This window comes from Stegostoma tigrinum, chromosome 6 (assembly GCF_030684315.1).
Source record: "Stegostoma tigrinum isolate sSteTig4 chromosome 6, sSteTig4.hap1, whole genome shotgun sequence".
Taxonomy (NCBI): Eukaryota; Metazoa; Chordata; class Chondrichthyes; order Orectolobiformes; family Stegostomatidae; genus Stegostoma; species Stegostoma tigrinum.
The window spans coordinates 25914913-25940513 of NC_081359.1; the positions used below are offsets into that span (position 1 = coordinate 25914913).

The 25601-nt window shown below is 38.9% G+C and overlaps 1 protein-coding gene across 2 annotated transcripts in view; it reads right to left on the reverse strand.

Annotated features, from left to right (window-relative positions):
* Positions 1-16954: 16954 nt before the first annotated feature.
* Positions 16955-25601, reverse strand: part of klf12b (Kruppel like factor 12b) — a 245836-nt gene continuing 237189 nt past the window's right edge. For both annotated transcript variants that reach the window (XM_048533326.2, XM_048533325.2), the window contains one exon: positions 16955-20859. In XM_048533326.2, coding sequence (XP_048389283.1) covers positions 20678-20859 — 182 coding nt within the window. In that variant the 3' untranslated portion in view covers positions 16955-20677. The remainder of the gene's footprint in view (positions 20860-25601) is intronic.

A 25601-nucleotide genomic window follows, 5' to 3' on the forward strand; every position in this document is an offset into this window, starting at 1 on the left:
AGTCATAAATATTTTTAATCTTCAAGAAATGTTACAGAGTTACAATTGTTCCTGGAAATATAAATCAAAGTAGCTAAATTTCTAAAAAAAACAAGTAACAGAGCTCAATAAACCATTGTTCTAGTTTATTAACTAGTTATTATTTAGTTTATTAATGAATGGTGTTCAGAGGAGAATATGGAAATCATTTGAAAAATGTCAAATAGGATTTGATGTCACCAGAAATAATACATGCTATGATTTGGAATTATCTGCCACAATAGCAGCATACCCATCCACACTAAGATTGAGGTAGTACCGTTTCCAGTAAAAATGGATGGAAATGCAAACCATTCTATTATGCCTCAAGCTTATTAATGGACATGGAGAAGGGATATTCAGTATTCCAAAATGGAAAATTTAGCGGCTATGTGGGCATATGCACAATTTTCCGACTACACCTTCGATCTTCACATTCCAATAGGAACAGAATTTGAATGAGCTTACAGCAATGCCATGCAGAGTTGAAAGGTTTAAATTAAGATTGATGAGGTTTGATACTCTTATGGTAAATGTAACAGAATATGGCAGATGCACTACCATGCATTGAAACAAAATTCTGAAAAATGAGATGCCTAGTTTATGGAAATATGGATCTTGTTCTAACAATAGTCCATCTGTTATCAATAACTACATAAATATTGAGTGAAAAAAAAACAAAAATCAGATGAGGAATGTAAGCAGATCAGAGAGTTTTATATTTGAGGAATGGTGGCATATATACCACTTCGTCCAGTCTAGAGACCATATTTCAAGTAGAGAGAGAACAACAGGTTGTTGATTGTTGAATTGCTACTTTGCAATGGTCGAATAGTAATTCTTAGAACACTGAGATTTGAAATCTTACACCTAGGCCAAGGTTTCTAGATATTCTTTGAAGTGTAGAGCCAGAGCACTGTATATCTTTTGGTGGCCAGGTCTCTCGCAGCCATTAAAAAAATTGATATCCAGCTGACTGGTACATGCAATTCACAGGCAAGAATCAAGAAAACAACAGTATCATTGTCTTCTACTAAATTCCATGGGTATGCCTATGAATGGATTTATTTCAGTCTAAGGGGAACATGTTCATGTTAACAGATTATTATGTGGGCTGAATTGAAACAGTAACATTGACACACATCTGAATCAGTGATAACATCATTGAAAGAAATCATTTAGATTTGTTCACATAATCTCACTAAGGTCTCCCCATGCTAACAGACAAACTGTGAGAGATATCCAAAATGTAAAAGAATTGCAGATGAAGAATGAAGACTTTTAATGACTGCTGATGAGTTACTGATCCTGAGAGAGAATTAGTTAGCAAACAGGAAACAGTGTAGGAATAAATGGAGTGACAGCCAGTGACCAGGGGGTACAGTAGGAATCAGTGCTTGGACCTCAGCTGTTCGTAATACATATTAATGATTTAGGTGAAAGAATTAAATATAATATTGCCAGGTTTAGAGACAGCACAAAGCTGGGAGGAGGATGAGCTGTGATGAGGAAACAGGGATGCTTCAGTGTGATTTGGCCAAGTTGAGTGAAGAGACATGGAAAATGAATTATAACATGAATAAAAGTGAGGTTATCCACTTTGATAACAAAAGTAAAAAGGCAGATTATTATCTGAATAGGAGAGAGAGAGGGGCATTGAGATGTGAGTGTCCTTGTACAGCCGTCTCTGAAAGCAGGTACAGCAGACGGTGAAGACGGCAAATGGTATATGGACTTCCTAGCTACAGGATTTGAGTACAGAAGCTGGATTTCTTGCTGCAATCGTATAGGGTCTTATTGAGACCACGTCTGGAGTATAGCGTGTGGTTTTGATCTCCTTATCTGAGGAAGGAAGTTCTGGCTCTGGAAGGAGTGCAACAAAGGTTTACCAGGCTGATTCCTGGGATGGCAGGACCAGCAAATGAAGAGAGACTAGATTAGTTAGGATTATATTGATTAGAGTTTTGAAGAATTTGCAGGTGGGTTGGGAGTTGTTTCACAGAAACCAATAAAATTGTTGTAAGGCTAGGTTTGATAAAGGCAGGAAGTATGTTCCTGATGACCAGGGACTCCAGAACTAGGCTTAACAGTTTAAAGATAAGGGCAGGCCATTTAGGACTGAGATGAGGGAAGATATTTTCACCCCAGAGAGTGGTGAAACTGTTGAATTCTTGCTATAAAAAGCAGGTGAGGGCAAAACATTGAATGTTTTCAAGAAGGAATTATAGTTCCTGGGGTTGGAGGGATCACAGGATATGGGGAGACAGCAGAATTGGTATTGAGTTGGATGATCGGCCATGATTATATTGAATGGCAGAGTAGGCTCAAAGGGCTGAATGGCCTACTGCTGCTCCCATTTTCTATGTTTAATAAGGCAACTTGGAGAGGAAAAGAAAAATATTTTTTACCTAACAGAGCAAAGACAGGTTACATATCATAGGAGACTTCAAACTACATGGCTGCAGCTGAACTGTGGAAGCGTTGTCTGGCTATTGACACCATTTTAAATGTACACATCTTATAAGTTGGAACCAACATGCCTCAAGATGGAAATACCCTTATACCCTCTCTCTAAACTGCTCTGCCAGATAACTCTTGCCAAGTTGAATAAGCTTCAAAAGCCGAATTGGACAATGAACCTGCCCTTTAGCCACTAATTGTCGAAAATCATAGCCAGGTGGCAATTACCCCATAGTGGAGGAGGACCATGACCCCTGACTTTGGAATCTGAAAGCTAAAAGTGAAACCTTATTTTACTATTCTATTGAAGAAAACTCATAATGAAAGCTCTAGTTATGCTATAGTTGTGCTTATGGCAGATGTTGTCATTAATTAAATTTTAATATTGGTAAGGGACTATTTAGCACTGGCAACTTTTTGCACAGCTTAAAACAAACAAGAAATGGATTTTGACATAATAAACTGATATTTATTTTGTGCAAGTTTTTTCTTTCTTTACTATCATGATCAGTCTCTCCAGTAGTCAATTACTTTGTTTCTTTGAAGAGTATTAAAGTTTGCATTTTTTTTCAATTTTCATGGATGTTGATATTGTTGACAAGGCAAATATTTTTCCCATCATTAACTGACCCTTAAGAAGATCTGTAATCTTGATAAGTTAATGGGCTGTATTTCATAATCTGGTATATCGTGTATTTAGATATTAGGCTATAACTTTAGGCTTGTGGTTTATCTGCAACTTTTTGATTCTGGTTAATCCATTAATTTAGCAACCCAAGATACTTCCTACAGTTTTCTTTTATAAAATCTACTGAGAATAACTACTTTTCACACACACAACAGACTTTGACCTTACCAATCAATTTGTCTCAAAGAGTGTAAAAAGTTCATCAGCTGCAGATAGAATGTTACTTACTGAAAATATGTCAATGTATCTCTACATCAGAAAAACTACAGTGAAATAAAGTTGATGCTTTGCTGTCTGGAAGGGTCACTTTACATGGCAAAGAAATCTATATCTGCGCAAAACTGGAGAGAGGCACAATAGTGCATGGGCAATTGATCAAAATAAGCAAAGTGGTGAGAAGTGAAGCACAGGGCTGGAATTTTAAAACTGCACTTGCAAGTTTATTTTCTGCACTGTTTATTTTCTAAAAGCTTTACGTGGGAGAAGGAAAGAGTAAGGCATAAAGGTAAATGTCAAGATATGCTTACCACAAAATCTTCACCACTCCTTTTGGTGATACATTAATAAGTCAGAATGCTGGTGTGCAGCCTTCTTCCTTCTATCACACAGTCTCTTGGAAATAATGCCTGGGTTTCCACACTATAAGTCTATATAATAGTCTATATAATAAGTCACTAATATAACTATTAGTTTGGGCTTTTCCTATACAAGCCATTGATTTATTTGTATGGTTTTCCACCTGCAGCATTGTTTTCACAACATTGCTAAAAGCTTGTGGACTAGAAGAAGTGTACAATCAGGAAAGTCTGGCAGCATCTGTGAAGGAATAAACAGAGTTAATGTTTCGGGTCTGGTGACCCTTCCTCAGAACCTCTCTGAGGAACCAAAACGTTAAGTCTGTTTTTTTCCCTTCACAGATGCTGGCAGACCTGCTGAGCTTTTCCAGCAACTTTGGTTTTTGTTCCTGATTTATAGCATTTGCAGTTCTTTCAGTTTTGTTTGTACAGAGAGGAAACCGGGCAAATTGCGACAGAATCAACCTGTTTACTAAAACCACACCTGACCGTTGAAGGCTCTTAATATTTATAGCACGTAATTTGTTTTAAATAAGTCTGTGAGTTTTATCTGTGTATCCTTGACCAATTTTTCCACAAGACTTAGGAAGCAAACCATAAGAACAAACTAACTCTGTTTTCACAGTAAGGTCCTACATTATAACACAGAGTGCAACACAAAACCACTCTGAAATAACTTGATGTTGCTTAAAAACATTGCATGTACCCAAGAAAGAACTCAAATTCTTGAAGTGTGGCCTCATTGAAACACATAATTTTCTGAGATGGATAGATGCCGAGGGATGCTTCCACTGGCTGGGGTGTCTAAGAGTAGGGGCATAGTCTCAGAGGAAGGGGTCAGACATGTGGGGCTGAGGAAAATGTTACTCACCCAGGCAGTGATTTGTTATAACATTCCCAGACTAGAGGTTTGTGGAAATGCAGTTTTTGAGTATATTTGAGACACATGTGTGACAAAACTTTGACCACTAAAGGGACCAGACAGGAAAGCCTAGATTTCCAGTGGATCAGCCATGATGTAAAAGGGAGGCACAAGTTCAAAGGGCAATATGTCCTACTCCTAGCCATCTTTCTCATTCTAAGTTTGTTTTTGTGGCACAGAAACTGGTATCTCTTTTTCCAGCAGTATGTGATGTAAATTGTGGCATTTCTATTACTATTTATTGCAATTTTGTGTTTCTGATTCCTGAGTTAGTAACTGTTGGGTTTTGTGCATATTGGAAATTAATTGTTCACTTTTTTGCTACCATTGCGAGTTCTTTGTAACCAGTTTTTAAAGTCCAGCGTTCGAAGTAATGGATTTTTGTGTACGTTGGTAGAGATTTTATGACCAAACAGTTCAGAAGGTCAGGAGTTATTTTCTTTTAAGTTCAAGGGAAACACTATAGGTTTGAGTGAGTGTTTTTGGAATTTCACCTTGAGGCCTTGGAATATGTTGTATACAGCATACTGCTGAGAAAAGAAGGATATATAATGAATTATGTTACTTTAGTCTAAGAACCATATTGGTATAAAGCCCTGAAGCAGTTTCTTTAAAGACCATACATTTAACCAAATGCATAATATCTCCAAGAAGAAAATATCTGCAGTTTCAATCTAAAAGTTGAAATCATAAATAACCTAAACTCCCACAGTGTCAGATACAGGGACTCGAGTGTGAGTATTGTATGAGTGGTATTTTGGTATAGTACCAAGAGTGTGTTTTGGGAACTGTACAAAATCAGTTCTGAGGAAGGGTCACCGGACCTAAAACATTAACTCTGTTTCTCTTCCACAGATGCTGCCACATCTGCTGAGCTTTTCCAGCAACTTTGTTTTTGTTCCTGTTTTGTTTCTGTCCTATCGTGAAGGCGCATATTGGGATTAATGGGATTATACTTTTATTGTGTTTAAATATCTTTGAATTTGTGCTATAAGTAGATGATCTCATTTATTCTATTCTATCTTCTTTCCTTTTGTTGACAAACTTCTATTTTATTTGGAAAACAAAGCATGCAGCACTGTATGCTTGTTTCAGCAAAGGGCTGTTTTGTTAGAATTAAAACAAGTCAAAACATGATGTGTCCAGTAATAACATCAACTTGGATCGTAATAAGTAGAGCTAAATTTCACACAACCAGGAAATCATGCTCTGTGTTTGCAAATTCTGTGAAGCACAAAAAAAGTGCTGAGATTGTAGCTCATTCACAGTCATGTATCTTATGTTGACTTATATCGTTGGTTATCCATCTTTGAACTTGAGGCACAATTAGTAGGTGTGCATCTTAGTCATAATTTAGGATAGATATCCCAAAGATCTCATTAAAAGTGCATTTGAAATGACATTTTTGTGTATTAAGTGGCACTGTCATCAAGAGTTTATATCTTGAAATATATTTTACAATTTAAATCTGCAGAAAATAAATTAATGACTTCATCGTAGTGGTTATGCCTCGGAGTTTAATTTTGTTTTTATTTAAGCATAAATGCAAACTGCATTAAGGAACTGTTACAATGCTCAACTTGTTGTCTTCTCAAAGAGCTGGTGGCTTTTCAACAAAAATTTTACAAGCGTGACGGCCAAATTATACACAGTAAAGTCCCATAAATAACAATAAGATAATGCTCAGAGAATCTGTCCTTTTTAAGCAATGTTGATTGAGAGAAGAACATCATGTTCTTTTTCAAATGGTGCAGTGAATTTTTAACATTCACTTGTGAAAGCAGAGCATTAGTTCAACATCTCATGCACCACAAACAAAACTTGAACCCACAAACTTCTGACTCAAACAGCTAAAGTGTTGTCTTCTGAACCACAGCTGAGACTGAAATTGAATAGAATACATGAGCTGGATTTTCAACATCAGGAACTCATAGTTGGGATCAGTTCCAGGATCCAATGCTGCAAGGAGTTTTCCAAACACATCTTCCCAGGCTTTGAAAGGAAGGACGAGGTCAGTTAATTGCAGGGAGCAGGTGTGCCATCTGATTAAGTATCATTAGTGGGAGGCCCTTCAGTAACAACACATCAGAACCTCACTGGCAATGGAGAGGGGAAGAGGGGCAACTCAGCATGGACACGCTTTCTGAAGAATAATCCAACGAGTGGCAGAACTTCCATTGGACATAGGGAGCAGTGTCCCATGCAGGATTAATCAAGGGTCCCTCTGCCTCCAACTTTCCCAATGTGAATCCTGCATGATTGCCTTACCATTCTCCAAACTGATCAAACTTTCTGAGGTTGCAGATTGAAGGATCTGCAGTACTGCACACAGAACAAAACCTTTCATTGTACTTAGGTACATTGACAATAATAAATCAAATCAAATCAGACCAATTGGCTACCTGCCACTTGCCAGCGGGATGCCTCTTTAAAAATGACTCGAGATCAGGATCATGGTGACAAATTGGCATGATGGGTGGTGGTGTGCAATTTAGGGCCTGCCTTCCTGCCAACCTTTAACCCTGATGCTGATCTGCTTGTAGGAACAATTTGATATATAATATTGGGCTACAATAGTGTCTCCGTTAACTTCAAAGTAATGTTCAAAACACTGAGGAAATAGACTTCACACAGTCAGTCTCTGTCTAACTAAACCGCAGTAATTTATTTTGTAGGGATTTTCATAACAGAAACATGGGAACAGGCTGGCTGTGAATCTTTAAATGTGACTTTGCAGCTGATACTAGACTGCAGCTGTTTGTGCGGGCTGGTGAAACTACTATTGTGAATTCTTGCAAATGAAATAATTTTCCACATTTTGCCAACAAGTGGATTTTTATTTTCACCTAACCAGTGCTCAACCATTAATGGACTTCAGTTAATTCACCACAGACGAGGGATCAAACCCTGGGGCTTCCTAATCCGGAGGTCATCTGCTCATTGGAGAATATGACAGCAGTAATTTACAATGCCATATGACATTGTTGTTCTATGTGCTATGACATCCTGCTCTTGAGTAGAACTCCTTTCGAACCATATTCCAGAGGAAAAGAATATTTAAAAAATCAGAAATCTAATTCAGAACAAGTTCAGCAAATGCATGAGGTGCTTTATTTTTAATGAAGCTGTCCTGGATAACTTCTAGTCGTCAGATGTGATATTGCTGGAATAATCAAAACATCACTGGACAGGTTTCTATTCCTCTGATATCAGTGAGAAATGTGTTATGTGCTGTTGCTCCCCGTAGTGCAATACAGACTTGTATCGATTCCAGAGGTGCAGGCGATACAATGTACTAGCTGATAGTAGCTTACCTGCTGTCTGTCTGTGGCGATCACACAATGCCACTAGATGTTGTGCCAGGCAAACAAATTCCTTTTCCTGTTGAGACTTTTCAAAACCTGTGTGATTGGCATGAGAAACATTTGCACATGGCTTTGTCCTATCCCTCACATCAATAGCCAGGTATACAAATGCAGCTCTTTAAGTCCCATTGTTAAATATTGTGTATAGATCATAACATAGCAACAGCAGCTATCACAAAGCAGTAACCATGCTGGTCATGAGCATTACTTCCAGACTTTCAGTTGGAACAAACAAAAAAAAATCAAAGGGAGCCATTTTTTCACAAAACCTTTGGTGTAAATTCCCATCAGTTAATGCATAATTGGCTTTGCAATTGCTTTTTTTTTGATATACAGATCAGAGAACTTTTACTGCAATGCACAGAGACTCACATTCACTCACAGGCCTAGTTGGATTTAAAGGAACATCAGAAGTAACCACACAATGGCTTTGGCAGGATGTTGTCAATGTTGTATTGACTTTTATTCCTTATAGTTTTAATCACCCAAACAGAGAGCGAATATGGAACATGGTGACACAACATTGTTGTATAACAAGGAACAGGTTATGCTGACCGTTGTGAATGACCTATCTTAATAGCAACAGTCGCAAAGCCTGCCACAGAGAGGCAAAAATACAAAGCACTTTTGATCAGTTGGCATGACATGGATATTGTATTAAGTTACTTTTCAAACTTCATTCCAGAAACTATGAATTGTGTTTTCACAACTATTTTCTTCAAAAAAATGTGAAAAAGGCAAGCAGAACTTAGGTTAACAGACAGCCTGTTTCGGGAAAACGTGGTTAAGGAATAGTATTTGTAAATCAATTTGAAAGGATGCATGGCATGTGCTCCTCCTGTTGTGGGAGTTCTTCCATTGGCTTTCTGGTGAGGGTAACATGAAAAATAGGAATAGGGCAGTCTAAACGGCCTGCCCTGCTGTTCAATGTGACTTTCCACCTAATCTCCACTTTCCTGCCTCATTCTCACTTTCCCTGTCTCTTTTAGTGACCCTTCAGTGAAATAGTTTTGACCCTTGCTTTGAATGTATAAAATGATTGAACCTTCACAATCATATATGTCACATATAGCAGACTGCTATCATGCCCCTTTGTTCTAGACTCTCTAACCAAGGGATACAGTCCTCATCTACTCTGTTAAGCCATCTCAGAATTTTCTACACTTCAATGAGACTACCTCTGAATCTTGTGAACGCTGAAGGATACAGGATAATCCCATTTTCAGTAGTAGATATGTTCCCGAATACTTAAAATGAAACTACTTGTTTAGAAACCAGGTTTTCCCATTAAAGTGTATGTTATATCAGCAGAATCATTCCCACCCTGAGATCTTAAAGCCCAATAGGGACAGTAAATGTGAAATAACTGAATCACATTGTATTTAACTTTTTGATATTACCCATGATCTGGCAATGAACCAACATTAGAATGCTTTTTTTTCTGATTGTTCTATAATGAATAAATATCCTCAAAGTCTAGTTTGAAGATATCCGTTTCCTCATTATCATTCCATATTATTATTTGTTCGTGGGATATGGACTTCACTAGCAAGGCCAGCATTTATTGCCCATCCCTAATTGCCCAGAGGGCTGTTAAGAGTCAATTACATTGCTGTGAGTCTGAAATCACATAAAAACCAGGCCAGGTGAGAACAGATTTCCTTCCCTAAAGGACATTAGTGAATTAGATGTGTTTTCACAACAATCAACATTGGTTTGTTGTCTATGGTTGCTATTTAGACTAGCTTTTTAGTTCAGGTTTATTTATTGAATACAAATTTTACCATCTATCATGTTGGGTTTCAAACACACGTCCCCAGAACATTAGAGATAATGGGAACTGCAGATGCTGGAGATTCCAAGATAATAAAATGTGAGGCTGGATGAACACAGCAGGCCAAGCAGCATCTCTAGAACATTAGTCTGGACCTCTGCATTACAAATCCAGTAATATTGCACTATGTTGCTATCTCCCCATTAATAATGTTGATTTAATTGATCCCACTGTTGTATGAAAAATGTAGGCTTCTTATTGTGGGTTTATAAGAATGTGTTCTTGGCCACCTTTGTTCTTAGTGAAGAATACTCCAGGATGGCAAGGGGGAAATAAAAATACTCAGCCAAAAAAATTAGAGAATGGAAAAACAGCCTACTCATTGATTGATCCAGCCTACAATATATTTGCACCCATTTCCCACTACTTTATAACTGGATAAAACCAATAAAAAGGAAGCAATTTTTAAAATTTCTTTGTATAACTATTCTATTCAGTATTTGCTATGTTGGCTACAAAATGGGGATTGCTGTATAAGCATATTCTAGTTGATAAGACTTAGCTAACTTCTGCTAATTGACTAAATAGTGGCCAGAGTGAGTTTGCTGTGAGTAGAGGAGGCTCTCAATGCTTGAGTGCCAGTAAGGGTACTGAAACCTAGGACAAAGCAACCACTTGATTGGCATTCCCGTTTACCATCTCAAATTTTCACTCCCTCCTTCAATATATAGTGTGTGTAACACACAATATTCATTGCAGCAACTTGCAAATAGAATATCAAGCAACAAATAAACAAATAGAATCTTCAAATCTACCATCTCTACCATCTAGATTGACACGGCAGCAGATAACATGGGAATACCATTATCTGCAAGTTGCACTCTGAGCTTCATGCTACCCTGATTTGGAACAATGTTGCTGTTCTTTCACCTGGCTAGGTCGAAATCCTTGAACACCCATCCTGGCAGCACTATGGGTGTTCCTACTCTCCACAGACTGCAATAGTTCAAGAAAGCAACTCACCACCCACCTTCTCCAGGGAAATTTCAGGTGGCAGCATGTATCCCATGATTTAAAATAACAGAAATTATCTCCTTGAGTAGTTGGATAGCTACATCTACACTGCTGCATTCTTTTGCATAGTCACTCCATTTAAATTGTTCTTCTTTGCTACATAAAGACAAATTTATCATTCTTTACCAACTCAAGTACACAGCCTATCTTCATTTCAGCTCCTCCCTCCTTTCAACTCCTCTGTCCTGATTCCACAATGTCTCTGACATCCATGTGGCTGAGGAACAGATGGAAAGTGAAGGCAAGTTGTTTAACCAACACTGATGAAACCAAGAGTTGTCCAGCCCTTTTGGTCACATCTGTCTGGATCAAATGCATAAGGTGTTTTGTAAAAATGGTTGCATTGATTGAGAAATCTCCACTTCTGCAATTTCTATCTTTTTGTTAAGCCTGCTTTATGTTAATAACAACACATCTACAATGGCTAATAGGAAGTGAATGTGATGAGCTTCTCCATGTTAGAATTTCACTTTCCTCTATGTGTCGAGTTATTGAGAACAAGGGCAGCTTATTCAGCAGAAATACCTGAGAATTACTGTCTCGTTGAGGTACTATAATGAGAGAGCTCAAGGTTATTCTCAACATTAATCTGACAACGGCCGATTCTGTTGCAACAGGACTTAGATATGCCAAAATTTTAGAGGCTTTCATCAAGCTGCTACAAGTTTTCTATTCATCTGTGTCATTATTCTTGCTGTTTTTGTTGAGTTTGCATAATATTTCCCTTGTTATGCTTTCAAGTACCATAATATTTGCTTGTGAAGAATGTATATTTTGTTTACTTGGTTTTCTTTTTGTTGTCCTATCTTGGTTCTCTGCTGTGTCACAGCTGTGCTCTTTAGACCTGTTTGATCACATGACCAAAGTTGTTTTTGTATGAAGTTTACTCATTTTCTTTTAAATGTTACTTTTAAATAATACAAACAACAATACAGCAACACTTAAAATTTTCAAAACCTCAAAAGTCTCAAGGTGCTTTATACCTAATGATGTCCTTTTGAAGTGTCTTCACTATTGCAATGTATGAATCACAGCAACTGATTTGAGTGCATAAGCAGCAATAACAACACAAGTAGATAATTTATTTGCTGTGATTTTGAATGAGGAATGAAAATGGTAGGACGGTACAGAGAACACCCCTGCCCTATAGCGGCATGACATCCTTTACATCTACACGAGGCAGCAGATGTGTCTCAGCTTGACGCTTTTCTGGAAGTCTGCCTTTTTCAGATGTTGAAGATCTGGAACAAAAGTGAATAGTCCCGACACTGGAAGCACTGAGCACATCGGGCAATAAAAGAAGAGATAATGGGAACTGCAGATGCTGGAGAATCCAAGATAATAAAATGTGAGGCTGGATGAACACAGCAGGCTAAGCAGCATCTCAGGAGCACAAAAGCGGATGTTTCGGGCCTAGACCCTTCATCAGAGAGGGGGATGGGGTGAGGGAACTGGAATAAATAGGGAAAGGGGGGAGGCGGACCGAAGGTGGAGAGAAAAGAAGATAGGTGGAGAGAGTATAGGTGGGGAGGTAGGGAGGGGATAGGTCAGTCCAGGGAAGACGGACAGGTCAAGGAGGTGGGATGAGGTTAGTAGGTAGATGGGGGTGCGGCTTGGGGTGGGAGGAAGGGATGGGTGAGAGGAAGAACAGGTTAGGGAGGCAGAGACAGGTTGGACTGGTTTTGGGATGCAGTGGGTGGAGGGGAAGAGCTGGCTGGTTGTGTGGTGCAGTGGGGGGAGGGGACAAACTGGGCTGGTTTAGGGATGCGGTGGGGCAAGGGGAGATTTTGAAACTGGTGAAGTCAACATTGATACCATTAGGCTGCAGGGTTCCCAGGCGGAATAGGAGTTGCTGTTCCTGCAACCTTCAGGTGGCATCATTGTGGCACTGCAGGAGGCCCATGATGGACATGTCATCTAAAGAATGGGAGGGAGAGTGGAAATGGTTTGCGACTGGGAGGTGCAGTTGTTTGTTGCGAACTGAGCGGAGGTGTTCTGCAAAGCAGTCCCCAAGCCTCCAATCAGGTTATCATGTCAGGTTACATTGGAAACGATGACTAAATATTCCCAACCTAATGGAGATGGTGTTGGAGTACAGCAGTGACTGGGAAAATGGAGGGAAATTACATCAGAATGGCTCCTTGATTCAGTTTCCCCCGGAGATATGTGGAGGAGGGAGCAGAAGGATTGACGGAGTTGGGATCTGTCCTCTTCACAAAGGCAGGCAGCCAATTTCAATACTTAAAGCTGCAGCACAATTTTTGTCACCACTTCACATTCCCCTACCTCCTTTACTACTACCCCTGCCATTTGAAGAGGCCATTAACTCAATAGAGGCAGCCTCCCTGCAACATATTGTACTATGGTTGCATGAAATCAAGCCTGAGGCTCAATCCCATTACGAGGTATTTAGAAATTTACAGAAGAAATGTGGAGACTCTCAAACGGCAAATCAGCAAAAATGCCTTGTGTTGCACATTCATAGTTTAATTGCCAACTCAAAAGATTATATTAAATGATTGGTTGTCTTTCATGTGATTCAAGAAAATATTATGTTGTGGGATATGGGAATCATTGGCTTTGCCAGCATTTAATGCCCATTCCTAACTGTTGAGAGGAGCGTTAAAAAAAACAACCATATTGTTGAAGATCTGGAGTCACATACAAACTGGTACAGATAAGCAAAGCAGATTTCCTTCCCAAGAGAACATGGGTAAAACATAATTGACAATTGGATCACATTCAATTTCACATTTACCAAAATAAAAAGTACTTATTCTACTATTCAAACCCATTTCTTCAGAACAGTAGCTAGAGCTGTGAATTACTAGTGCAATGACAACACCACTATATTGCCAACTGCAAGATGCTTACTTTTACAGGGAATTAAGTACTTGATGTGTACAAGCATTTTGAAGCAACTTTCATAGATGGGAGCATTTTTCTTTTCAATGTAATGAAGGCTGTAATAGATATTCAGACCTTTATTTATTTAATGGCTGTCTCCTGAGGTCTGCCTATGGTGGACATTGGTGAGTTGGTATGGAAAATGAAGGGGATGAAGGTGTAAAGGAGTTGGAGGAGCATAGGTGGGCATAAATTAGCATTAAGGTGGGACGGGATTCATAAGACCATGGGTGGTTGTGTGGCTTGGCGTTAAGCTGGCATGGTTTTACGAAGGATCATTGGGGTGGAAGGGGATGTAGATGTGAGAGATGATGGGGGATGAGGACTAGAGGGCCTAATATTTAACAAAACTGTGAAAAATGCAGATCATCGAGGTGTTTCATTTAAGCATCTCACCTTGACACCCGGCAGCCTGGGTGACCATCTGAGATGTCTGACCAGGATTCTATACCTATTACCCTAAAGCAAAAATTGGGGTAAATTTTTTTCTTAAGGTAGATGTGGTATGTGGGAAATTTCCAGATCCAAACTACCAGCTGTAACGCTGAAAATCCAGCTCACATTTCAATAATCTTCCACTGAGTTTTATTACAGATTTCCAGCAACTGCGATGATGTGCTATTGTATTAATTGACTCAAACTCAGAGACAAAATCACCATAGCTGTTTAGATATGTATATGGATATCTGAGTATTTTGAACGTGAACTTCAGCCGCTGCCGTAAAAAGTCCTTTAATTTGTTGAAGAATTTGAAATTACTAACTGCAGCATGCTTTCCAACTGATTCATTCCATTAGGCACGAACGTTATCTTTGCCAGATAGAAAAACAGTAGACATCATGTGAGTTTTAAGCTCCTGTCAAAGATAGGACACATAAGGCACAACATTTAAATAGGCTGGAAGATAAAACAAAGTGCTGTGAATGCTAAAAATCTGAAACAGCTGGGGAAACTCTGCAAATCTGGCAACATCTGTGGAGAGAAAAACAGAGTTGAATGTTTAAGAGTCCAGTATTGTGAAGAAGGGTTACTGGGCTCAAAATGTTAACTCTCTTTCTCCACGGATTCTGCCAGACTTGTTGAGTCTCTAAAGCAATTTCAGTTTTTATTTAATTAGACTGACTATCAGAGTAATTCACTACTGAATTTGTCTTCTAACACATATCTCAACTGTTGGTATTTCCAATCAATATAACTAACATCAGCTTACATAAATTAAGTTTGGCTGACTTTTCACCATGCTTTATACATTCAGGAATTTGAGTGTATTATGTGCAAATTGACAGCCATGCTCCCTTATGTAAATGATTATTCCTCAAAAATAGAGAACTTTAGGACATCCTGTGATTGTGAAAAGTTATCAATAAAGATAAACTTTCTTTTCTCAAGAGGATGCTTTCATCTTGCAATACATCATAAATAGCCTATACACAAACTAATGCACGTATTATTACATGTAATCATTGAGCAGGAAATTGTCATGCTTGACAGGGCATCCCATTTCTTGGTATAAATACTCAGAAATCTGAACAACATGTCTGGAATAGACATTTAAATTGTTGGCTACGTGCAATATAATAGTGTGAATAAATTGGTGGAGGGAAGACTGGTGGTCTACCTGATAGTCAATGTTACAATAGTTCACCTGGCGTTGTTATTGCTGCTGCGAAGTATTATAGAGTCGTACAGTGCGGAAACAGACCCTTCGGTCCAATCACCCCACGCCCAAACTAATCCCAATCTGAATTAGACCTATCTGCTTACTCCTGGCCTATATCCCTCCAAAGCGTTTCTATTCATGTACTGAGCCACATATTTTTAAAGATTGTAATTGTACCCACATCCACCACTTCCTCAGGAAGTTCATTCCACACACAAACTATTCTCTGTGTAAACAAAATTGTCTTATGTCTTTTTTTTTAAATCTGTCTTCTCTCACCTTAAAAATGTGCCCTCAGTCATGAAATCTCCCTTCGTAAGGAGACGACAACTACCATTAACCCTATAATAACATCTTCAACATGGTATATCAACATGCATCAGTCAGGCTCACTGAGAGTAACAGACACCTACAACTGGTATGAAAGTAGACTTGATGTTAACTATCTAAAAATGTGCGCTTTTGGATGATGCTTAATCGTTCCCGCTTCATTGTCAGGTTATATCACAACTGAATGTTGTTTTCTTTGCTGGAGTTGGGTCTGTTATTGGTGTTCAGTGCCTTTGTTAGGTCTGGATGTGACTGTCCTTATTCACTCTTGGTATGTCTCTAACAATTACATTTCCTACAGTGTGGAAGCTGGCCCTTTGGCCCAACAAGTCCACACCACCCCTTGGAGCATCCCACCCAGACCCATTCCCCTATAATCCACACACACCTGAACGCTACGGGCAATTTAGCATGGCCAATCCACCTAGCCTGCACATCTTTGGACTGTGGGAGGAAACCTGCGCATACACGGGGAGAATGTGCAAACTCCGCACATACAGTTACTGGAGGCTGGAATCGAACCCAGGTCCCTGGCACTGTGAGGCTGCAGCGCTAACCACTGAGCCACCGTGCCACCCATGTTCTGCCTTCTGCAAAATTTAGGCCTTCTAAAACTCTAAAGCTTTATCGAAAGTCATACCAAGTTCCATTCACACCATCATTTGTGCTTGCTTAAGTGCCTTGGCATCCATTTAAGCAATGCCTTGAATTTTCAAATACTTATCGTTTCATTATCTGTATACCCTCCTCCAGTTCTGCAGTCCTCTAAGATGATTGGGCTTCTCTAATTCTAGCATTTGCAGCATTATCAGTTTTAATTATTCCATAGTTGGTCACCCTGCCTTTAGCTGTTCATGAGCCTCAAGTTCCGGATTTCTCTTTCTAACCTTGTCTGTTTAGCTTTCTTCCTTTAAAGACACTCTTGCAAATCTACTTTTTTCACCAAGATTTTGGATATCTAACCTAATGCCTCTTTAAAGTGGCTAGGTGTCAAATTTTGCTTCATGCAACTTCTTTTGATGTTTCACTACATTCAGGGCTAAATATCTACACGGCTGCGTTAAAACAAAAACTGATCAAAGCATTATTACATTATGATGAAGCCATTATCTGTGTTAGCGCAAAGGTGTAGATAAAGGTTAGATGAGCCACAGATAACACTGATGTTCGTTACAGAGTAGATCATATTAAAATATGTGGAATGCAGAGCTCACTCTGAATCATTACACTCATTCATGTTAACTCCTCTTGCATAAATTCAAATTTCTCCTGTCTCATATTGTATAAATCTCTTCTTTACTGTAGGAACCTGCTTCTGGATCTTCACCAGTGTATACAGTGGTGGCACATTTATATTCTTCTAGGGTAGAATGACCATTTTTAAAAAAATGCTCAACGGATGAAACTGTAATTTGTCCCATGTTAGTTGAACATTCAATGTGCTCTAAAACTGTTACAATTCAATTACCAATTAAACAGTGTAATTATTACTTATTTGCAAATTTTTCAATATTCCCGCAATCTATTCTGACCCTCTCAACAGTTACCTGGATTTGTTACATACAAAAAGCAAGTTTATTTAACCTTCATGCCTCCATTCATATTTCAGGTAATTACAAATGCATACATTTAAAGATGCGTACTATAGTTCTTCAATTCACAGCTCAGCTCATATGAAAGTTGAATACAGAAATGCAAAGCACTAACGGAGACATTTTGGGACACATGGAAAACTAAACACTTGTTCATTTTTTTGTCTTTCAGACTGGGGAGAAACAGAACATCCTCTCACAAATTTCTTTACTGGGACTCCCTTTACACTTGTGGGTGATGCTATCATTTTACAGTAAGATGAAAAGTTTTGAATATATTTACAATACATACATTGTACATAAATACAAGAACAACACTTACATAAATGTTAGTAAACATGTCACATACTTATTGCCAGAACTAAATAGTGTACAAAGACCAAGAAAAGGAAATCTTCTGAAAAAGACTCAAAAATGGGATTTATTCCTAAAGAATAAAACATTGGAAATTAAAAACTATTGCAGGATTTACGCTAGTCCTTTCATAAATCAGCCAATTTGTATATCTTCTTCACAAAAGTCACTGGATGCACTTTAGAACGAAAATTAGAAGCCTTCCAATTTAGTTTCCCCCGCCCACCCCACCACTATTTACAGTCTATGTAAAACTATGACTTTCAAAATACTTTGAACTTTCACATATAATACAATATTTAAAATAGATGTCCTAACTAGTACAGTAAAATATCAGAATGGTTTTTGAGAGTTTGGATGCTATTCCCTGTATAAATTTTTTTTCCAACTGAGGCGAATTCAAAGTGCAAGACATTGTGTCTTTGTGGCTTCAAAAGGAGCTGGTAATATTTAAAAGGACAATATCCATCTTCAAGAAATCATACCTTCATCTTTAAACCTTGGCCTTCACTGGTACTTCTTGTTTTGTTAGTAAGTTCAGGTTTGAGGGTGGTGCTTATTTTGTAAAACACAGTTCAATAAAAGGTATCTCATTTAATAGTGTGTGGAATGGGCATTTTCACAAGGTTGGATGCTTGAGGCAACCCCTGTAGAATTTGCAGAGGGAGCATTAAGATGTTAAAGTTCATTGTTCTGTCCCTCGCAATGGTGTTTGTCAGTTTCATGTGAAGGCCAACAGTATACTCCCTGAAGAATCCTGCCCCATGGAGGTGGGAAAGGGTTTAATACTTTTAACATTATTGACAATTTGTGCAACACACGAATGAACTCGGCACTGTTAGTACTCCAATTTCACATTTGTACAAACATGTTGTCTCGACGAGAAGACAAGTAGAAATCAGCGGTTCAGAAGAAAGATGCCTCCGACTCTCTTTTTCTTCTTCACGTGATATAACGTCACATTAATCGGGTTAGAAGATGCTACTGTCAGGCTTAAAATATTGATAAGAACAGCTCTGTGCTGTATTTATCAGTTTTTTTTTGACTTTGCTTTTTTTTCCCCCCTAGAAATATTGCTGTCTTAAAGCAGATGATTGGAATGACCTGTCATCTACTGTACATACAATTTTACAAAGTAGATTTGAACCAGTCAAGGAAAAAAAATGGATAAAACACTCATTTTAAAAAAGAAACTCTTGTTACTTCCCTCCTACCACAGTGAGGTGAAAGGGTTTAATCGTGCCTGTGTCATTTAAGACAGTGATCACTTAAAGATCTACTAGATACAATGAACGTTTTGATTAGATGCTGCAAATGAAACCCAGCAAAATGGATCATAGTTCTTACTTAACGGACAGTTAAGTAAAAAGGAATCTAATTTCATGCACTTCAAATCTGTACAGTAATACACCATAATATAGAAACTCCTAATAATGACCAAATCTGGAGAGCTACAGCAAATTTTTCAATGGTAAAATTAAGCAATAATTCATGAAATAACTTCACATTTTCTCCCATGACCTATGTTTGCCATCTGCAGAACCTCCTTCCTTTTTTCACCTTTCATTTTGTGTTGAGTATTATGTGATCTAATGAACAGTGCCAGTAAGCAATACAGGGGGAAGCACACAATTGTGGTTTAGATGCTACACTTGTGAAAGATCCTGTGGCAGTAGATAATCACACCAACAGCATCAAAGTCCAACAAATAGAGAATTATGTCAATGTGAAGCAGTAATTATGCTATATATTGACCAGAATACCATTATTAGAGGCCAAATAAACACTGCACCTAATCATAAATTTGCTTTTGAATAATACCGTGTCAACATAATAGCTCTTTTTATGTCATAGTTCTGCAAGATACTATCTGCTGTTGGAAACACAATTAAAATGAAATAGGGCTTCTGGCATTCATGATAGCCCGCTGAATTTAATTAAAATCTAGGATAGGCTTACAGACTTCTAACAGAACCAATAACCCTCAGCTCAAAGAAAAGAAAAATATATTCCTAATTTTGTACATCAGATGGTTTGATAATACATTTCGTTGACACCACATAATACATCCCTACGTAAATGAAAGTAAAACTGGATTGATGTAGTTCTTGTGAGAAATGCACAATTCCTGCTGAGTGCAGTCATGCAGGTGATAGGATACTTCAAAAAAGCATAAGCACCAAGTTATAGCGCACTATGATGTATAACAAGTTACTGAAGCTATAATGCCTCTATTATCCCCTCTTCTCTCCCACCCCTGTCCCACCCATCCCCTGTTTATGTAGCCCAGTACAGATCACTGCAGCAGTTGTAATTCTTTAACTAAAGAGGGGTTTTCATTGATTCTGTTGCAGAATAATAACCTGTCCATCACGATCCATGACACTGCACTGGCATATAATTCACTTCATCAAGTATGGACTATACGGTCCTCCATGCACTAATTTTTAGAGCATGTGCATGGAGTAGAGGAAAATATTATCAAGTCTTTATCCTCTTGTTTCCTACCATTTTTCAAAAGCGGTCTCTAAAATAGATAGAGCTTTCTGAATGAGTATAAAAACAGGTGGAATAGAAGCAATAGGTTAAATTAAGTTCAGTACTAAATACCAGCCTGCTAGGTTTATCCAGTAGTTGATGAATCCTAGTAATGATAAATTGATTTAAAATGAGAACTTTTTTTGTTTTAAAATTGCAGCAACTCATTATGAATAGCCTTGGACAAGATCACAGGCCAAACCAAAATAATCAAAATGGCTAAATCACTGACGGTTGGTTTTGACTGTCAGCAGTGGGAAAAATTAGAGTGCTCTTTATCTTGTTCTCCTTTTGGACGATTGGAGATGTCTCCTCAATTCATGCTCTTGATAACTCAGCCCAGCTGAATTCCGGGGATCGAGGGCATGTGGGGTTTGGAAGAGATCCTGCTCCGTTGCCCCACTGTTTTTCAAATCACTTTCAAACAAGCATGTGTCTTCGACGATGCAGTGCCAGGTGATCTGAACGTGAGAAACTACGGTCACAGTCTGCACACTTGAAGGGTTTCACCCCCGTGTGCTTGCGGTAGTGCCTTGTCAGCTCATCTGAACGAGCAAATTTCCACGTACAGCCTTCCCATGTGCACTTATATGGTTTTTCACCTAAAATTAAGCATACATAAGTCAAGTTAAAATTATTAGCTGTAATTTCTAGTAATGACTATATCTATGATCTTGAAAACATCTTTAAAAAAAGCACAATTCAATTCAATCATTTCACTTCTGAAGACTATTTCTCTACAAAGTAATAAAATTGTTTTAATTCTAATATTGAAATCATTATCAGAATCTACCACAGAACAACAACACACTGAATTATACTGCACAGATAGGGGTGATTTGAATCTGCCAGCTCTCTGAAGGTATGTTCCAATTAGGCCCACTGGGCTGCCCTTTGCCTAGAGCTTTCTATCTTCTTTCTGTCCGAGTACCAATTCAATTTCCCAGTTCTAGAATCATGGACTTATAGAATGACTACAACACCAAATCGAGATCATTTTGCCTATGACAGCTGTTGCAAGAGAAATTCAACACATCACTCTCCTTCCACTTCCCCATAGCCCTGAAAACATTTCAGTTCCTAACCATTCTCTGCAGAACAAAAGCTTCTCCTCATGTTGCCATTGCTTCTTTTGGCCAATCATTTAAAATCTGTACCCTCTGGCTCTCTCCTTCCAGCGTGAACAATATCTCCCTACTCACTTTTCCTGCCCGTTCGCCAATTCTTATCCATGCCAATATACCACCTCCAACATCATGGGCTCTGATCTTATGACATAACGTTTTGCGAAGTACCTCGCCGAGTGCCTTCTGGAAGTCCAAATACAACACATCGAGTGATTTCCTTCTATTCTCTCTGGTTGTGACTTCTCCAAGAAAATCTAATAAGCTCAAAACATAGAAAACAGAAGTGCAGAAGTAGGCCATTGGGCCCTTCAAGCCTGCACTACCATTTAATACAATCATGGCTGATCATGCACTCTCAGTGTCCCACTCCCGCTTTCTCTCCATACCTCTTGATGCCTTTAGCTGGAAGGGCTGTGCCCAGTTCCCTCCAGAATATAGTTAAATGAACTGGCCCCAACTGCTTCACGTGGGAGAGAATTCCACAGGTTCACAACTTTGGGTGAAGAAATTCTTCCTCATCTCAGTCCTGAGTGGTTTATCCCTTATTCTTAAACAGTGACCCCTTGTTCTGAGCTTTCCGAACATTGGGAACACACTTCATGCATAATTTTGTTGAACACGTTTTCTTTTCCCCTTTATTCATTAACAGCATGAGGACATCAGTGGTTGAGCAGCATTTATTACCCGTCCCTAATTGCCTAGAGGGCAGCTCAGAGTCAGAGTCAGTCACATTGCTGTAGGTCTGGAGTCACATGTAGGCCAGAACAGGTAAGGATGGCAGTTTCCTTCCCTAAAGAACATTAGTGAACTGGATGGATTTTTCTGACAATTGACAATAGATTCATGGTCATTAGATTCTTAATTCCAGATATCTTAATTCTGTGTATCATGAGTTCCTGTCATACAGACACACAGAGGTCTAGCTTAAGCAGTGTTGTAGGTTAAAACTTGTTTGTGTTGCCTAAGCTGTACATTAAAACCTGCAATGCTGTGTTAATGTCAAATTGAGCTTGCAAAGGAGTTAACTACTGAGGCAGCTAGCAGTATTATTTCTACACAGTGGGCCTGCAGTCTCAATACAAATCAGAGGTTAGTGCGTGCACCTCAGAAGAAGTTAGTTGCAAAGGTGAGTCCATAATGAAAACAAAAATTGCTGGAAAAACTGCTCAGCCTGTGAACAGAAAGCAGAATTAACATTTTGGGTCAAGTGATTCTTCCTCAGAATTTCAGGACATTGCATTGGAAACTTTAACTCTGCTTTCTTTTCACAGATGCTGCCGAGCCTGCTGAGTTTTCCTAGCATATGCTGTTTTTGTTTCTGATTTCCAGCACCTGCATTCTTTAATTATTTTTTGTAAGATCGAGTCCATGTTTGTGTTGATAGTAAATCACATCTTGTTGTTTTCCATAAAGAAGGAGCTTAGGGAAATTGGTTGTATTTATTGTGAAAACTGAGCAGTGTCCATCTATTTTTGGATAAATAAATCAGGTTGTGGTTTGCTGCCAAAACTTGTCTTGAAGTCAGATATCTTAATGAAGACTCATGTGCTGTATTATAGGCAAAAGACATCTCCCTTTCCTGGGATGGTAGGAACTGCCGATGCTAGAGAATCTGAGATAATGAGGTGTGGAGCTGGATGAACGCAGCATGCCACGCAGCATCAGGGGAGCAGGATAACTGACGTTTCAGGTCTAGATCTCTTTCCTGTTCTTCTGCTCTCTGACAGTGACCTTCATGCCTTCAGCTGTCTGTAGGCCTTAAACTGGGATACTTCGATAAACTTCCCCAAGATTCCTTTAGGATGTTTCTTACTATCTGTTTTTTTGGTTCACCTGTCCTAATATCTTGTGTGTCCTGGTGTCAAATTTGGGCAGTTGATGCTTCTCTGAAGTATCTTCGAATGTTTTGCCATGTTAAGTATGCCATAAAAATGTTCATTATTATTACCATTTCTGGGCTGTCCTATTGTTTAAAAAAACTGAAAGAACTGCGGATGCTGTAAATTAGGAACAAAAACAGAAGTTGCTGGAAAAGGTCAGCAGGTCTGGCAGCATCCGCGGAGACAAATCAGAGTTCACATTTTGGGTCCGGTGAACCTGTCCTATTGTTTAGTTAGATTTGGGCATAAAAGGTGGACTCTGGATTAAAAAGGAGGAAAGCACTGCCAACAGAGCAACTTAATCTACAAGAATATCTGGCACTTAAAACAAAACTGATAGATTACTGCAGGGCTTGGTTTAAACTAAGGCTGATGAGTTCACCAATGCCATCCCACTATTTTGTGGACTTCAGTTTAATGTCAGAGGCTTTGAGAATTTCCCTGCAGCCTGTCAAACAAGAAAGTTGCCACACTGGCAGGCACCATTGCCGGATTGCTCTTAATTATAAAATGCAAATACATTTTTATGTCTTCTGATGTGCACATTTGTTTAACTTAACATACAGTGACGCTGAAACAGTGGAAGTTATTACAGTAAAGGGAGCAATAGCTTACGAACACATTGGCACCTAGACAGGCCGGTTTAATCTCTTATATTTCAGTGGGCCTAAATATATCACCCCGTTAGTGTCTGTGCAAGTGTCCAAAACACATCCTTTCATTTCACGGCCAGAATGCAAAGTCAGTCCAAATGCTGATTTACTGGTTTTGCTTGACAAACTAGCTTGGGATCTACATTAAGTAGAAACAAAATGTATCGCCAGAAGTGTCAGCAGGAAAGAGGCCTCGTTTCACGACAAGGTCAGGAATCACATGACAGTACTCCACAGTCCAACCCCGGCACCTCTACTTCATTGTCTCAGGTCAACATGAGTCCCAACCGCAAGAGCATTTACATTACTAGGTTTATCCGACAGTTAATTCCATACAAAGCAGCTGCAGTTTTCCAGAGGGATACACTTCCCTAACATCCTATCACATCTCTTTGTGACTATCTCATAGCCAGTTGCTTGTCATGAATTACTTACAAGTAACAGACAAGGTGTTAAGTGCAAGAACTATTGTGCACAAGCACATATTAGGTCTGTTTATTTTTCATTACAAAATGTGATTATAGAATATTAGCCAAAACACCGACAAACCTCCTGCTCTTCTTCCCATTAGTGTCAAATGGCCTTTCCATATCCAGCTAAATTTGAATGCAGAGTTAAATCGGCTGTTTGAAGATGCAACAGACCCTCAGCATCACTCTGCATGCCAGATTTTGCACTCTAGGTTAGGAGTGGAGTTTGAAGCCTCAATCTTTCAGCCCATATGCAAGAACACTATGACTGTAGTAAAATGTCAAAATATTGCAACTTGTGGGTGCAGTTGAAAATCTGTCTAAGTATGTGATTTTTTTTCTGTGATAGGTTGCTGTTAAATGTCTTGTAAAACAAGATTAAACCCTTTGACTACCAGGTATTAGAGTCTGAATATTTAGTCTGAGCTAAAATATTGTGGGCTCAGTTCTTACTGCAGGATGGTGTAAAGAAGTCTCAACACAAAACAGTAACCTATTTTACTTGTAAACTGAAAAGGCCTTACTATTGTGACTCATAATCCTAGCAAGGAGGGTAAATAAAAATTAAGTGATCAAACTAAGTAGCCTTTTGAGTGAGCAGCAATAAATTTGTATAAACATCATTGATAATTCTTTGAAGTAAATCTGAGTAATCATAGTACTGAAGGTTTGTGCTCCACAACTTGTCACTCCCTAGCCAAGCTGTTTGTTCCAGTACAGGTACAACACTGGCATCTACCTGACAATGTGGAAAATTGCCCAAGTCCTGTACATAAGAAGCAGGACAAATCCAACCCAGCCAATTACTGCCCCAGTCTACTTTTAATCATCAGTAAAAAGGATGGAAGGTGTCAAAGATGCAGCAATAACATGCTTAGTGACCCCTGTTTGAGTCCCGCCAGGCAACTCAGCTCCTCGCCTCATTATAGCCTCGGTTCAAACATGAACAAAGCAGCTGAATTCCAGAGGTGAGGCGAAAGTGACAGGCCTTGATACCATGGCTACATTTGACCAGCATCAAGGAGCCCTAGAAAAACTGGAATTATTGGGTATCAGGGTGTAAGCCCTCCAGTAGTCAGAGTCATACCTGGCATGCAGGAAGATGGTCATGGTGGTTGGTGGACAGTCATCTCAGCTCCAGGGCATTTCTGCAGCGGTTCATCAGGGTAGTGTTCTTAATCCAAGCATCTTCAGCTGCGTCAACCAGCTTCCAT